A 16,820-nucleotide genomic window follows, 5' to 3' on the forward strand; every position below is an offset into this window, starting at 1 on the left:
GCAAAGCCTAGGGAACAAAACACAGCTGTACTTGAGACTTGGTGCTTTTCTACTTTTCCCAGCAGCTCAGGAACTGGTACAGAGGTTGCAAGAAAAAGGTTCTATTGTGTTTTTCACATTTTGCTATGTTACTTCCCGTGTAAATGTGTATATGGTTAATTTGTCTAAACTTCAGGTGAAGTTCAGAACAGAAGGCCAAATTAAAAGTTAGAGTGCTAAGAATTAGGATTTTATTTTCATAAAACTGCTGTTGTCTGAGTCTCTGAGTTGGGAGGCCTTCTTTAATTTTCTGACTTTCCAGTGAGTATTTTGCTAGGAGACTTTTAAGATAAAATCTCATGTTTTAATAATTATCATGTGGTGATCAAGACAGCTTAATTTGTTGACTGTTTTTGAAACTTCATTTTCTTTAAGTCTGTTAGTAGTTTTTAAATTCCAATAAAAAGGCAGATGTTTATGTATATAAATGTCACCTTTGAGCAAACTTTACGTGCTTGTCTGTGTTTAAAAAAAAACAAAGCAAGATAAAAGACATTTCCTGTGAAACTGAGCATTACTGATTTAGGTATTTTTATATTTAAAGATAATTTTTTTTTAGGTGAATGCTTTTCTGGTATCTTTATCTCCTTAATCAGACATTATACAAGCTAATTCTACCCTCGGGCTTTTGAGTAGAGCCTGCTTGGACAATCAGTGTTGTACAGCCATATTTGCCTCAAGTTAGAGTTGTGCTGTCTGTGGATTTGTGCCAGAAGCAAACAATTACAGAACCTGCCAGAGTCCTGGGCCTGTATTATTTTATTTCCCAAGAGATGTTTATGAGGGGACTGGTGCCAAACTCAAGATCCATTAAACTGCTGAATCATTACATTCTCTGTTGCAGCCAGCTGGCAAGGATTTTATTCTAAGCACTCACTGTCAGGTATCTTGGGTCAATGCACTCTCAAAAATGCCTCCTTATGGTTATTTGTATAAGGCCCTTGAAGGATGCCACAAGGTGCAAACCACAACATGTAAATATAGACAGATCTCCAGCAAGAGCATCAGCAATTTTTTTAATGTGAATCTTTTGCTAGTGATGAGCTGCATAGTTGAGGTCTTTTCAAGCCCTGTTGGGGCAGTCTGACTTTCAGTAGAGAAGATTAGTTTGTTATTCTAGCCACCCAGACAAATGTTAAGAAATGCCCTTTTAAGGACTTTGGGAATTAGGCCAGTATTTTTTTTTGTTCTGTCTTGTACATTGATCAGATGGTTCACATGCTCCTGCACTGATGCATCCTTAATATATATACCCAGAAGAAAGGATCATTTTGGCACTTGGACTGACGCTTCTTTTTAATATATGGAAGCAGGTTTTTTTGGAGGCAGTGCTTTTCCTCTCTTTTTGCCAGTGAAGTTTTATTCCGGTTTCATTGCATTTCCTGTTAATTACAGTAAAGATTGCTTAATAGGATATATTTACAATTTTGATTTGCAGGTTTTTTTTTTTTTTTTTTGCGGGGTGGGGGGAGGGGTAGTGTGTGAGGAGTGTTGAAGGGGCTCTTGGTTTTCCCCTTTTTCCTGTCCTTTATTTTTACAGGTTATGGGACAAAACCTTAACAGGAGAAATGCCTATATTTTCATTGTACTGTTTCTCTCAGCAGTAAACTTATAATTCAGGAGATGCTTGTGCTGTTCTTAATGTTTTCCCGAAATGACTTCTGCCTTCATTAGATCATGTTTAATATTAATGCACAGCAATTGCTCTTGGCAAAACTAATGCTTCGCTTCCAAACTGCTTTGCAAAAAAATAATAAAATGCACATTTTTAAGAGCCTTAGCCTATTTTCTAGTGACCTCTTCAGAAAAAAAAAATGTAGTGAAGTGTGATGTACACAAGAAATAATATTGAATCTTGTATTGCCTATTATATTTTTTTCTCTGCTTGTAAGCAGACAGCAGCCACCATTATGCTTTCAGAAACCGTAGGGGAGTTGCTCCAACACTCAGTAAAATCTGCAGGAGATTTCTGAGACTGTGTATTGCTTTTACAGCAGGTATTATAAGATAGCACATGACTAAATGGACTGCGACCTCTGGTCAAGCAAAAGTAACTTAAGTGACCTCTTTTACTAAACTACCTGGAATCTTAACACTCACAGGAATGCTGAGGCTCCCTGGGGGAGAAGAGGTGTGCCATTCTCCCCTGGTGATCAGGAGAGTATTGAAGACTGATCATAGCATTAAAGGACAAGTAAATGTTGATCTTGGGGCTTGCTGACACCCTAGTAATTTGAGAATGATCCTTTTCTGGCTTTCATCCTAGTAGAAAAGTTGTTAGTTGCAAGAAACTACAATTTTGGTGTGACTAGTGACAAAACCAGAGCCTTTTAGAAACCTTTCTAAGGTGTCTGCCTATTGTGAATGAAGATTACATCATGTTGACTTCCAAACTGGTGAGCTTGGGTGGATATACAACTCATACCTCTTGTTCTTCTGCATTTTCCTGTATGTTTGTATTGGTCTTACTCAAATATTCATTCCCCGAAGCACACTCAGCTGTAGTAAAAGTTTCATACGTTGTGTATCTGAGGAGGTTCTGTGCAGATGGACAGAGTGCCTAAGTCATCCTTATACTACAGGGGGGCTTAACAGGATATTCTGCAGCCTTGCTCCACTAGGTGTGATGAATTTGAGCACATGTTGTAGATACAGCACTATTTTTGGAGTCTCCATTTCCTTTGTGTGTGCATGAGCAATTTCCCTCACTGTGTCTAGAGGAAGGAAAAAAAGCAGAAAATTGCTCTTGCTAAAATACTTTATGCAGCCTGGTCCCTGAGCTGCAATTTACCCAGATGTAGCTCTGTGCTGACTGAAAGCGTGTTGTGGGGTGTCTCAATCATTCTGGTCACCACTCTTTCCTAGAAAAGTGGAAAGTTTGGAATGTATCTCAAGAGTATATATGTAGCACAAGCACTATTATCTGCTATGGAGTTGAACAACAAAGGGATAGTTTTACATGAATTGTTGTGGATGCTGCTGGTTGAGAAACTTTTTTCCTGTTAGAGGGACTGAAAACCAGGCCTTGATAATGGGTATAGATATCTGGATACTTTATATATCAGTTATTTACCTGTAGAAGTCTGAAATCTGCTTGTTATGTTGTGTACCTAGGTTTAGAAATATCAATCGGGATCAGTATACATGATTTTCATGCAGTCTGTATTTATTTTTTAATACTATCTAACAGTGCAGGAGCATTGTCTTGAGGTGATTGAAAGACTGACATAAAGAGCTGCTGTGAATTAAAGGAATATTGACAGTTACAATATCTGTTATAGAGACACAGAATGGAACTTCATGTATTTGTATTTAACTCCAGAGATTAGTATAGGGAGCAGCTTTTGGCTTGTCAAGCATTATTTATTGTTTAATCCACACAGAATTTGTTTAATAAGGGCGTGTTTACCTAGCATGGCACAATTATTTTTTGTTGCAAGTGGTTTGTGAATTTTGAAGAAATGCTACTTGTTATTTTATATGATATTGTAGGAGAAAAGGAAAATGAATATATAGTAGATGTTTGGATCCTAGCTCATCTGGTGAGATTGAGGGTGGCAGTATCAAGGTTTCTCATTTACACTTTTTTGCTCTGTGCTGAAGCCTACAGACTTTGTTTTGCAGTAACTGTCTTACACACTTACTGTACTTTGTTGCTTATTGACCCAGCATGATGCAATGAAATCATACACTTGTTTGAAATTCTTGTGCACAGTAAAGTAGTAGATTATTTCAAGGCTGAACTATAAGATTTTATTATCCTGAATTTACTGTAAGTGATTGGAAGCAAACACTGTCTTTAGGTATTTTGATAAATGGAATCTCAGTCTCCAGGGAATGAAAGGGATGACTTAGTTTTGTGTGCAGCACACAGTTGTCTGAAAATACATGACTCACTTCTGTACTGTAGGACAGTTCCAATCACTCTGAAGTTATTTACTGGATGATGTTTCTCTTAAATTTTAAAATTTTGATTGTCTGAATTGGTGTTTTTTTGGTGTGTCCGTTGACAAGAATTATCCAGAGTTAATTACATCACAATGACAAATGACTTTAAGATCATTCAGTTTAAACACCACTGCCATGAATGGGGGTACCTTTCTCTAGGTATGCTCTGAGCAGCCTGGTCCAACCTGGCCTTGAACACTTTCAGGGATGGGGCATCCCCATATTCTCTGGGCAGCCTGTTCTGGTGACTCACCATCCTCACAGTATAATATTTCTTCCTTTTGTCCTCCTTATGAACTCCATTGTAGGAGTTCAATAACACATCTGTAGAAGGATGGTTGACAATGTGTATTTGTGTTTCAAAACACAGCAGCACTTGGTCTAATGCCTGGAGAGAGGAGGATACAGGCTGGTGTGCCGTTGGCTGCTGCTGGCTGTGCCGCACAGCTCTGTTCGTGTACAAGCATGCTACACACCGTGGCTACACTGGCACCAGCCAGTTACCTGTAGCAGAGGCACTGGAGAGGCAGCCAGTTCTGATTTAGGGGTTTCATGTTAGGAAGATGTTTCCATGTGAAACTCTCAGTGAACTCTCAGTGGAAACAACCACCAAGAAGGAACCTCCAAGAAGCAATACAGTAAAACTTCTTGTTTCTGTTGTAGCTCTTTGATATCTACAGGAGATGTTGATTTTTTGTCTATCAATGTTTCAGGGAGTATTCTCTTCAAGTGCATGTCTTTGGAAGCTGACAGAATGACAGAGCATAAGGAGAAGTTACTGTCAGTTTTGGAGGAAAGGTTTCCAGATCTTCCCCCACGAGAGGAAATTATCTCTGCTCTCCGGGAGACTCAGTTTAACACCCAAGGTAGTGCAACTTCCTTCCATTTTTCAGACCTGTTATGAATTTATTTGTGTAATTGTATCAGAATACTGTTTTATTGTGTGTGATGAAAATAGGTGCAGCATGCTATCTTCATTGACAGTTAAATGTTGTATATTAATTTTAAATTAAGCTCCTTACATTCTAAATCATGGAATTGTGATTTCTTTTGAGGAACTACTTAGCTCATAAATAATCTTGTATTGTTTTTACAGATAAAGTTAACAATTTATTTTACATATTGCTTTTACAAGTGTATGTTCATCAAGAATTTGTGTTGATTCACATGGTCATAAAAAATGTGTCAGCCCATGGGAAGAAATTGTATTGCAATTGCCCATGTTGTGTAGAAGTAGATTTTGTGTTATGACCCAGATTTACTAAGGGCTGTGTACATATGAAGTCAATTTGGCATCAGACTCAGATTAAGGAAGCAGCGGAAAAGTTGCAATTCTTTTCCTTTCTTCTGATTGAAATACTGAGTAGAAATCTTCAGTGATCTAAAGTGGCAATGTTTGAACCCAAAATTTAGTAGCAGGCTTTTGAAGAGATGCTGTGAAAGCTTGAAGAAAATGGTTGCAATAACTCGTAAAATTTTTACTGGCATTGGCTGCCAAGCTCTTACCAAAGAGTGAGTATTAAATTCCTAGGGGTATTTTCTGTTGGATATATCAGGTAAGCACAGGGTCTATGCAGACTCAGGCTCTTTATTTGTTCTCTGTCTGCCCATATACAGAAAGTAGTCATTGAAATTCAGACCATCAGCCTGAGACAGCTGCCCTGTCTGGTAGATAAGGGCAGAATTTGAGGTGCTGCTTCCTTTGCCTTTTCTTACAGTGAGATTACAGGGTAATTTAGTTCAGGTGTATAAAGTTTCACATGAACTCTCTTAAGTTCCTCTACTCAAGTAATCAGTAGAGATCAGGAATGAACTGTATGCAGTCTAGATTGGAAAGTGGTGGTCAAAGTGGCTTTTATGGAAGTCAGTTCTTAGTTCTGCCAGTTGCCAGGGAAAACAGTTTAGTACTGTTTGTCATTATGTTTTCTGTCATATCAAATGCAAAACTTGGACAAGTATATGTAGTGGGTGTAGTCTGCATGGTACTGGTTGCCAGTAATTTATGTATGTCACATGAGGCATGGGGAAGGCACTGTCATGCAGTCTTCCTTTTTTTTTTTTTTTTTTGGCTTATAACTCCTGTTTTCTGTGTATGACAAGGCACATTTTTACTGTATATTCATATACATATATTGCATGTGGCATTTCTTTTAGTAGGATGCTGTTGAGTTTCAGGAGCCCCTTGAAAGATGTAAATTCTACTAAGTATTCTACCTAATATACTCATTATTTGAAGCAATATTAGGACAATGCAGCCAAAATATTTCTCAGTTTCTGGCAGAAATCATGGTTTATTGACCTGAATTAATTTAGGGCACAATAGGTTGCAGCCCCCCAAAAAATTTATAGGTTATATAAAAATTTTTTTAAATGACAGATGTGTAAATGTTCATCTTGTCATTAGATTGACTGCAGTATCTGGACTCTATACAGGAACAGTAATGAAAGGATTAATTTCTTTGACTCAGATTGGTATTTGTTTCCCTCTTGAAAATAATTTGTACAAACATGTGGTGGATGTTAAACTGCTATGCCTTGAAGGTTGGTAGATGTTTTAGTTGTTGCCATGCACTGAGATAGGTGGCTTGCAGCATTCTTTACATAGACATTTGGCTGTCGTGTCTGTGTTGCAATAATGTGATGTAGTTATGTTCCTCTACATAATATGTATTTGCTTTGAGACTCTTTGCAGCATTTTAGGCAAACACATCTAATGAGGGAAACTTAGTCACTTGGATTTTCAATACATTGGGCTTAAACAAACCAATATGTCTGGTTGCAATTCCTGTTTTACACCATTGTTTCTGATGATAATGTTTCTGTGGTACATAAACATATACTTAGTTCATGAATGATTTGAAGGAAATCAGGAAAACCCATTGGTGTTATCAATTCATGAAGAAGGTCAGAAAGGTTGAATGTCTGTGTTTACAGAATATCTTAAGTTCCTTGCTTTTGAATATTTCATAAACACCATAGTAGTCCACAGGTGCTTTTCAATATATTAATTATTTCAGAAATAATTTTATATTTGTGATTTCATATTAAGCCATAGAAATAGCCATACATTTATCATCAGCTGGAATTAGGTTCACTTAAAAACTTCAGTGTTCGCACAAGAACACAGGTGTTGCAGTAGACTTAATTCTTCATACTTGTTGTTAGTGTGTATCCTCCATTAAATCTCATCCTTTCTTAAAAAAAATCTAGAAACATTAAGCATTGAAATATTAATGTTATCTTTAATTTTCTCATATGACATCCTGAAATACAGAAAGAAGGTTCAGGATTAAGGTCTAAGCTATGTTTTTAATTTATGCTCATGCATCTGTCAGGTGTAGATAATTGTATATATGGAAATTTGTTTATTTTCTTAAATAGGTATGAGCATTGAGGAGGTTATGCTCAAGGATCTCAAGGAGATTTCAGATGGAGAAATCAAAGTAGCAATTAGCACTGTGTACATGACACTGGAGGTAAGAGGAACTTAAAATATGTTTAACAGCCTTATTGCACATGGAGATTGTTCTTTTAAACAGAATGTGAACAAGTTATTTTCCCAATATTTTTTTCCAGTATGAGCAGAGTTTTCAGTGATTTGGTTAACTTTGAGAGGACTATTAGCTATTTGTTATCTGACTTCCATTATTATGATATTATAATTATTCCCTCCCTTTAGATTGTACTATGCTGTGTTAAAAACAACAGCATAAACAAATTGGAACCTTTGGATGAATTGAGGGTGTGAGCTTTCTACCTTGATCTGAGGAGAGTTACATGTTGCTGGATATTATTTTAAATTATTATTTTAAGAATAATAATGCTTAGATCACTAAACAATGATATGACATGATTCTGTTATGACATGGTACTGTTATTTTTGATTGAAGTTTGCATACTGGCATATTGATTAGTAATAAAACCTAAGTGATCTGAAGAAAATAACAATAGCAAAAACATCTTTATATGTTATATGTTTGTAATTTTCAGTCTCTTCATTTTCATGAAAGTCACATATACAGAAGTATTTGAAATGTAGAAGAAATTTTCATCTACTTTTGCACTAAATCAAAACTTTTTTTAACATCAAATGCTGCTAAAAAACAAATACAATCTCTTGAATAGTTCTTGCCTTGTATGTCCTAAGAGATTTCTTATAATATATGTTTGTGATGCATTTTACAAAAAATAAGATGCTTCTCTGGTTGAGCAAGTTTTGGTTACAATCCAGCTAATAATTACCCATAGATTTCTGCTTGCGTACTAAAATATAGAAAGCAAATTAGGTAGCAAAGCTTCAAGAAATGAAGTAGAATCTTTTTGTTTTCAATTAGTTGTTCCAATATTGAGCAATCTTTGCCACCAAAACAACACTGCTTATGAACCATAATTTGATCCTAAAAATTAGGCTGAGGCTGGGTGGAAAGGGGATGGGGAAAGAGTGTTGTAAGATAAATCCCCAAAAGAGTAAATGGGATTTTATAAAGTTCTTAATAAAAGCCTCATCTTCTTTTGTTTTACATCTTTCTCTTTTACTCAGTCAGTTTCAGTTAATGGTGGACAGAGCTAGGAGCTAGCTTTGGCATTACATTTTCTTTCTGTTTATTTTATATTAAATCATGTTGGATAACTATGTAGAATACAGACCTTGTGCTCCACAGGTTTAAGCTCCAAGTAAATCTGATCAGACCTCTTCTTTGCAACTCTATATGCTCAAATTAACAGCAACTCAGATCTTGTCTTCCTTTTGTCTGGATCTCACAATTTGACTTTTTCAAGAGTAGGTGTTTCTAGTTCTCAAAGTAGGCAAATTTTCAGCCTTTTTTCAGTGAAGTGTAACATTTGATGCTGACTAACCTGGGTAAAGAAGTGTTAAGATCTGGTGGTCAAGCAGTAAATATTTCATAGTTGTTTTTCTTACATAGCTAGAAGGGCAGAGGAGATTCATTTGCCTGTAAGAACAAACGGAACAGATTTTACTGATAGATGATCTTTTGTCTCAGTCTGTGAAGTAATTTTATTACTAGTATTTCTGATGGGATTTCTTTCTGGAAGTCACAGATACCTTCCTTTGATTTTGCTCTATTGTTGTTCTGGGAATAGTTTGTGCCATAGAGGACTAAGTTTTCAGGAGCGTAACTACTTTTTTCTTCCTAGGTATAATGTTTGTAAAGTTATTGGGATGGAGATGCATTTTGCATTTGCTACATTACTGCTCTTTGTTGAAATGAAAACACCCTAAATTTTGGTGCATGGCCAGTAATGATGGTTTTTTACTCAGTTTTATTAGCAATAGGGCTCACATGTAGTTACTTCATCCAGTGTCAGAAGCACAATACATACAAGAAAATGAATGACAAAACCATCCAGATCTTTCTGTTCAGTTCAGAATTCTGTTGTGAGCTCAGAATACACAGGCTTTATCATTAAAGTATCATTCACAGTTTTCTCAGCAATGATAGTGGTAGTTTGTTATTCATCCTTAAAGTGCTCCACAGATGTTACCTGATTAAATATTAAGGAAACATGAAGAACAGGCTTGGCAACAGGTGTTGAATCTCTGGTGTGTTTGTGTTTTTACTTTTTCAGAAGTATCGCAAGTCACTTTTTTTCCTTAATAATCAACAAATATGCAAGAGTATCTATTAAAATGCTTTCTGTAGGGCAGCCATTTTGTGTAAATGTGTTTAGGTTTCTCTGAGACTCCATATGCAGCTTTGCATTTATTGAAATAATCACCTTTGGATCTGGCCCTCCTGGATTCAGGTGGTATTGAAGCTGTAAGTTGAAATCAGACCTTTGTCAACAGTGACTAGCTCTCAGAGTGTATGCTGCTTGAATTTTACATTTGTAACCACTTTATTTTTGAAGAGAAGGATGAAATAAAAGTGGCACTGCCCAGATCACAGTTATTTTTGTAGCCTTTGCTGGAAAGTTTCTCCAAGTCATAATCAGGATTACTCTTAAGATATTGTAGCAAAATTCAATGCATGTGTTACAGTTAATTTCTGTTACATTTTGTTATACCCTTAGAGTATCTTTTGCTGCTTCTCTGCTGAATTCTCTTGGAAATGAGGAATGTCTTCTCAATGTGGCTTTCTGGGAAAGTAATATTATTCCTGGGAAATAAATATTTCTGTTGTAAAGCCAACTCTCTTCTCTCCTTTTTTAAGTGTAGTGCTCTGGGAGAACAATCCAGGTTTCATGAATGTTCAGTTCAGTTGAAATGGCTCATTATAACATAGATTAATAATACGCTTGTTGGATTAAGTCTTTATCTGTTCTTCATGAAAATTCATTCTAACTGCTCACAGAACTTAGAAAATGAATTACCACCTGAGGAAGCAGGTCACTCAGTTGAAAACAAGTTCTCTGATTGTCTGCTGCTGACTGTGGCAGACAAGGGGATGTTCTGAAGGTCTGTTGAGGTTCATGCCTCTGGCCAGGGCATCCACATACTTCATAAAGACAGTTTCCAGGTAGTAGGGGTTGTATGCCACTTGTAAAAGCTTAGAGAACATGTCAGAGCTGCACTGGAGGCTGCTGTCACCAATGTTGTTACCTCAAGAAAATGACCTGCATGTTCATGCTGCTGCGGGAAGCTTGACTGTCCTTAAGTAGCCTCCATAGTCCAAATGAGTTTGGGATAGTACCAATATGAAGTTCTATCTCTTGTAACAACTTCCCCCTTTGTAGTTTTATGCCTTAGAGGAACTTAGAGTAGCAGTTCCAGCCACAGAAATTTAAGAAATGTAGAAGTGTTTGGGTGCACGGTGTATCATCTTCCATGAAAAAATAGTCGCATCTTGGAGATAGATGTTAATTTAAAGCTATTTTGTAGTATTAGTAAGAAATGCCACTGTTTCATAATTTGGACAGTTTTATTTCTGCATTTTGAAAAGTGATTTTTTTAATACTTCTGTAAAGCAAATCAAGGACCTCTCTCTTAGCTGAAGCATGTCAAACAAGTCCTAGGTAGACCATTACACCCAAATAAGTGAGATTACAACATATGTCTTTGAAGATTTGAACTTCTGTTATCTGTCTATAATGATTATCTATATATATTGTGTATTTGGGAACTTTTTTTCTCTTGGTATAAATATAAACGTATTTTAAATGGCAGATTGGTCCATGAATTTGTTTTTAATGCAAAAGACAAAACAAGAAGCAAACCCCAAGTAAACATGTTAACATTTAATCTTCCAGTAATGGAATTGGAAACAAAATTCTCAGCAACTTACAATAGCAATGCGGTTCAAAAGTATTTTTCTGATGCCTGTTGTGAGAAGTTAGGGTATGTAAAATAAATGATGTATAGAGCTGTAGGAATGCGACTTTTGCAGACTACCTTATGTCTAAGGAACATTAAACATAGGGTTCTCGTTTAGCAAATAAATAACCATTCATTTCAATGGCTGCATAGTCTGGACTTTTGTGCATATTTTTGTAAAGATGAGAAGAGGCCATTAGGGATTTAATATAAAATAAATCGCCACGGGGTCTTCTTGTAGTCCTAGTCTTTCTGCCACATGGTGTGTCACTAATGTGCATAAATGGGCTTAAATGAATTTGTTATCTGTATTACATTTGCAGTATGTATATATTTATATATTATTTTTTAATTGTGTTTAAAAATAAAACATTAAATACATCATTTCTGAGAGTGGAAAACATACCATTTGTAAATAAATCAACCTTAATTAAGGTCTTAAAATGTCAGTGTGTGATATCTGCCTTAGGAAAATTTATAACATATATAGTACATAAAGCTTAAACATACTTTCACTTGCTTTTTCAGAAATATTAAGAGGCTAAAGTCATAACCTCATATAACTGAGTAATACAGCCACACGTGCATTAATGTAAATACCACACTCATACTTAAACATCAGACTGCTGTCTTCTGGAGGACAATGGCTGTCCAGTTGATGCCTCAGGTCATCCAAAGTACCCCAGTTGTAACGAGTACAATCCAAGGTGTGGAGAGGTTAGGCAAGCTGAATTCTCTATAGTGACTTTTCTCTAAAGATATGAAAGGAGTCTGGTGGGGAGAACTGTTTAAGTGGTAGTTTTGAGTGGTTGCTGTTGCAGCCAACTGGGAAATACGGCAGGCCAGTCCGAGCAGTGACAACTGTTCCTTAGCTGCCTCCCAAGATAAGAACGAGACCTGGCACTTCATGTGCGTTTATACAAATATGCAGAGGCAGGAGAATAAACACTAGGAACTCGACACCTTGTCGGAAAGTTAGGGTGTCACAGGAGTAACTGAATCATGATGGGACAACTCCCATGACTGGAGGAATATGATGGATGGCTATAGGCTGTTTTGTAAAGAGAGTCAGGGAAGAAGAGGAGGGGGACTGGCACTTTAAGTTAAGGAGAACCTCAGATGTACAGAAATCAGCTACAGTGCCCATAGAAGCCCTATCAGATGCTTCTGGGTCAAGGTTAAAAGGGTCATCTCCAAGCAATATTGTGGAGTTTGGGGTCTGGTTGTGCACTCTGAAGATTAGCACTACACTAAGGCAGATGTTTTAGATTTTACAAGAGCAAGCTTCAGCTTGCTCAGATCCCAATTGAAAGGGAAGCTTCTGTGGAGAATAAAGGAGATAGTGACTGCTGTGAGTTTTTGGAGATAGCTCTCATGAAAACACAAAGCCAGGTCATCTCCTTCAAAGGAAAGGGAAGTAGGTGGAACATGAGGCCCTCTTGGTTTAACTGTGAGCTTCTGAGTCTGTTCAGGACCAAAAGAGAAACACACTGAGATGGAAAGGGAGTTACAAATCTATTGAGAACCACAAGAACATTGCCAGGGCATGAGATGCCGTTAGAAAAGCAAAGGCTCAGCTTGAGTTGAAAGAGTTGTCAAAAACTACAAGAACAGGGTCTTTGAGTATATAAACAACAAGGAGAAACAGGAGGACACTGCTGGCTCAGTGTTAAATGGGAGAAGCTATCATTTACAATTTTGCCTTTAATAGTTTAGTTCAGTCTTGGTTCAAAAGGTAATAAAGGAAGTAAAATAGCTATGAAAATTATCAAAGGAATGAGTATAAACAATTACTAACATTACAGTAAAAATGTGCTTGTGCTCATAAGTACATTGTTCAAAAAGATAAACTGTTTTCTTTTGTATAATTTGTGAAATGTGTTTAAATAAATGAAGGTATTTTCTTTATGAAATACAATGTAAAATATGCACTATCTTTCAGCTAAGTAAAATGCTATAATCTTCCGTATCATTATTGGCCTGTATTTCTGACTTATACAAAGCTGACTAATTTATCATTTGTATACTCTTCTAGTTCTTGTCAGTAGCACTCAGCTTAGCTGCTTATGGGGCATAGACATTGACAGCGGGAGGTGCTGTTTTGAGAAACATTCAGCATAAAGAGTTGTTTCTATGAAATTTAATGCACTTTAAAAAAAAATTCCATGTAAAACCTAGCGTGAACATTTAACATTTTAAAATCTGGCTGTAATGCATAGGAATATAAGAACTGATAATAGTTAGGGATGACAGTAGGAAATTATATTTTCTGCTATTTAGTTTTTGTTTTTTCTTTGCTATTGTGTGGGAAACAAATCAATTAAAATGTTGAACTGTTGATCCAACATTACAGTGTAACTCTAGCTGTAAATAAAACGACATTTTGAGTTTGCTAGTGTTTGTGTTCCAGAAACCAGCAATTCTGTGGATAAGATGTGGAGAGAGATACAGTGTATTTCTAAACAAATATTCTGCTTGGTGACTGCTTTCTGCTTTTAACTTAAAAATCTTAAAATCTCTCCACTTCTAAAATCATGCAATGTTTATTTAAAATAGTGATATTTTGATGCAGAAATTCCATGAAGTTTGTCTGATGTGTCTTGAAATACTACTTTTGTTCCATTTGGCAAAGCATGTCCTAAAACATCTTCTGAACTGTAAAATAAAGGAATGCCTAATACTGGTAAACATTACAATAGCCTATGTTTTTATCATGCACCACTGAATTTTATACCTTCTACTACATATCAGAAGCCCAGACCTGAAACTATTGTATGTTTTAGGACATAGGAACATTTTTGAATTTTGAATTAGGCAGATCAAGTGCTCTGAAAGATTTTTATGATGCACATGTGTTCTCTGTTTAGATAATGATGGGAAAGATCCTTTTTTTCACTCTGTAACTGGGTACACTCTCAGGACTTGAAGTCAAGTGTTTTGTTTAACCAGCAACATCATGGTTTATTTAATTCTATGTGCATTTTTGTATTTTTTATTTATGATACAGAAATTTTAAAAATTACAAAATAATTCAGGTTAAAAGCCTTCAGCCCTTATTTGAATTTTCAGATTTTCAAATTAGCTGAGAATACTAATTCTACTAAAGACTAGTCTACTAAAGTCCTTTCTTTCTTGGAGAGATAAAACATTTTCTCAGAAGGACCACCACTTCTATATTCAGAATTATTCACAGCTTCTATGTATCTCTACCCAAATGTAGTTTTCATCATAAAGCTACCGCAAGAATGGTATTCCCTAAAAAATGTAATTTCTTCTGCAACTCCATAGTGGCATTGTTTGGGTACATTAAATACTTTGTGTATTTAAATCAGTACATATTAAGTCTGACCTGCAGGCTCTTTGAGCCAGAAAAATCAACATTCAGAACTCCTGTGTATGTTGTGAGACTGCAACATCTTACTTTCTTAGAATTCTTTTTTCGATATAGACTTGATAAAGAGTAAAATGAAAAAAATTCCTTCAGGAATTTGCATTGCTTTCATGATAAAGACGTTTATTATTTTCTCCATAAGAAATTCTGTGCATGAACATATACTTTTGTCCTGAAATAGCTGCATTTCTGAAATGAAACAATATTTAAGCAAAGTTGCTTAATACAGATTGAATTTATTAATTACAAAAAGAAAGAAAAAGTATAGGAAGGTCTACATTTCTTGTTTTCCTGGCTGTTTTTTTTTTTCTTAATTACTTTTTCAGTAGAATAAATCTCATTATTTTGAGTTTTGTAACTTTCTACTTATTTGTGAGATCATGTAGTTCTCAGTGTGTCCGAATTTCTTATGCCTATTGGGTGTCTGCCTTCCAGAATCCTTACTTCTAAACAGAATACAAACACAACCCTTAGACTGGTGAGGAAGAACCTATTGAGGCCACCAAGTTTAAGCCAGAGCACAACAGTAGTAGCTGTTTATTTTATCTTCCCCAATTATGAAAAAAATCACAGTTTTTGCATTAAAGCTATGGGGAATTATACAACCTTTTCACACTTCAGGAGGATGAGTTCTCTCAGTTCAGTGAGAAAGAATTAATATGTCTGAATACGGGCCACTTTGTTCTGTGGCTCAGGTCAAACAGGATTATAGAGTTGGTAGTGAAACGAAGCAGAGAACCTGATAAGTTATCGATTTTCATTTTTGGATGATTTTTCTTCCGCCTTTACATGAACAATTAAAACTCTTGGCAAAAGTCCCTGGATGCTACCTTTATGAACAAAATGGATCAGTTGGTATCTGGTACTGGTTCTGGCACTTTCTACAGAAGGATAAATGTCACTGGTAGATATATTGTAACTTAGCTGCATATTATCCTTCCCATCTTGCTGCTGTTGTTGCCTTAGTCACATTCTCAGAGGAATTTTATGAAACTTGATTCTCTGTCCATCCTTTATGGGGGTTGGGGGGAGAAGGGAAGGGAAGACCTAGACTTACAGGAAAAGAAAGGTAAGAGTGAACAAGGTCCTCAGGGAATGATCGAACAATGAATCATCAGCATTCCATTCTTCATTATTTTCCCCACAGCAAGATTGCCAGAGAGATCTGGTTAGCAATCTGTGCCTGAATTCCACATGCAGAACTTGATTGTTTTTAGGTTTCATGGATGACAGCCCTCTGTGCATGCTTATTTCCTCGTCAGTGTTTGTCACAGTCTAGTAAGGAAAAAAGTTGAAATAGATTAATTTTGTACCTTAAATGGGAACTGTTAGGTCAGCTCTACAGTTGGTAGAACACCATGGACTGAGACTAGTTCTAGATTGTTTAATTGGAAGAAGGATTTGAGGATGAGTTTGAATAAATGGCAACTGTACAACCAAGAACCTCTGTAACTGTATTTTAGAACCAAAAATCTTAACTGAACACTGATTTAAGTGTAATTATTTTCATATTTCATTTCATATTGAATCATATTCTTCTGAAAATAATTTGTTTTGGTCTAAAAGGTATGTTACCTTGTCCTTTCCAATATAAACAGTGTTATCTGGGTTGCTTCTGAACATTTTCTATTAAAGAAGACTTTCTAAATAAACAAGCTAGATGTAATTCAGATATAAAAAAGTGATTTTCCTTTCATGTCTCTCAGTTGAGTATTTGCCATATGGGTTGCTCAGCATTACACTCTCAGCAGGTCTAATTTATGGTAAACACACAGTGAGTGAACAGAAAAAAAGGCAATGAAAATATTCATATTCTCCCGTCATTCCATTTTTTTTAAACTGAAATCAGCTTATTTAGGTTCAGTCCATATAGCTGTGGTACTTAGTTGAGTATGTGTGTATTTCCCACTCTCCTGGGAGTTTGTGAAGACTGAAGTGCTGCACTTTTCTTGCCATGAGACTGATTTGCTGGAGCTTGCATGGCAATGTGTAAATTATCCCTTCCTCACTCTGGTCTGGCATGCTGCCAGCTGCCCCAGGGCTGTGTTTTCTCCATGAAGGGCAGTTGGTGGAAAACATCACTTTTCTTGCTTTGGTGTGGGGTGCTTTAGCTTTGCCCTGCGCCTCTGCAAGAGGATCACCAGTTAATTGAATGTGTTCATCTTCTGG

At 36.2% G+C, this 16,820-nt stretch overlaps 1 protein-coding gene across 1 annotated transcript in view; it reads left to right on the top strand.

Annotated features, from left to right (window-relative positions):
* PRUNE2 (prune homolog 2 with BCH domain) overlaps positions 1 to 16,820 on the top strand; it is a 130,151-nt gene that overhangs the window by 30,281 nt on the left and 83,050 nt on the right. Inside the window, exons 5-6 of the mRNA XM_071424900.1 lie at positions 4,701 to 4,853; positions 7,369 to 7,463. Coding sequence (XP_071281001.1) covers positions 4,701 to 4,853; positions 7,369 to 7,463 — 248 coding nt within the window. The remainder of the gene's footprint in view (positions 1 to 4,700; positions 4,854 to 7,368; positions 7,464 to 16,820) is intronic.

The sequence above is a fragment of the Agelaius tricolor genome, unplaced genomic scaffold (assembly GCF_023055355.1).
Source record: "Agelaius tricolor isolate 1412-34295 unplaced genomic scaffold, bAgeTri1.0.p SCAF_4, whole genome shotgun sequence".
Taxonomy (NCBI): Eukaryota; Metazoa; Chordata; class Aves; order Passeriformes; family Icteridae; genus Agelaius; species Agelaius tricolor.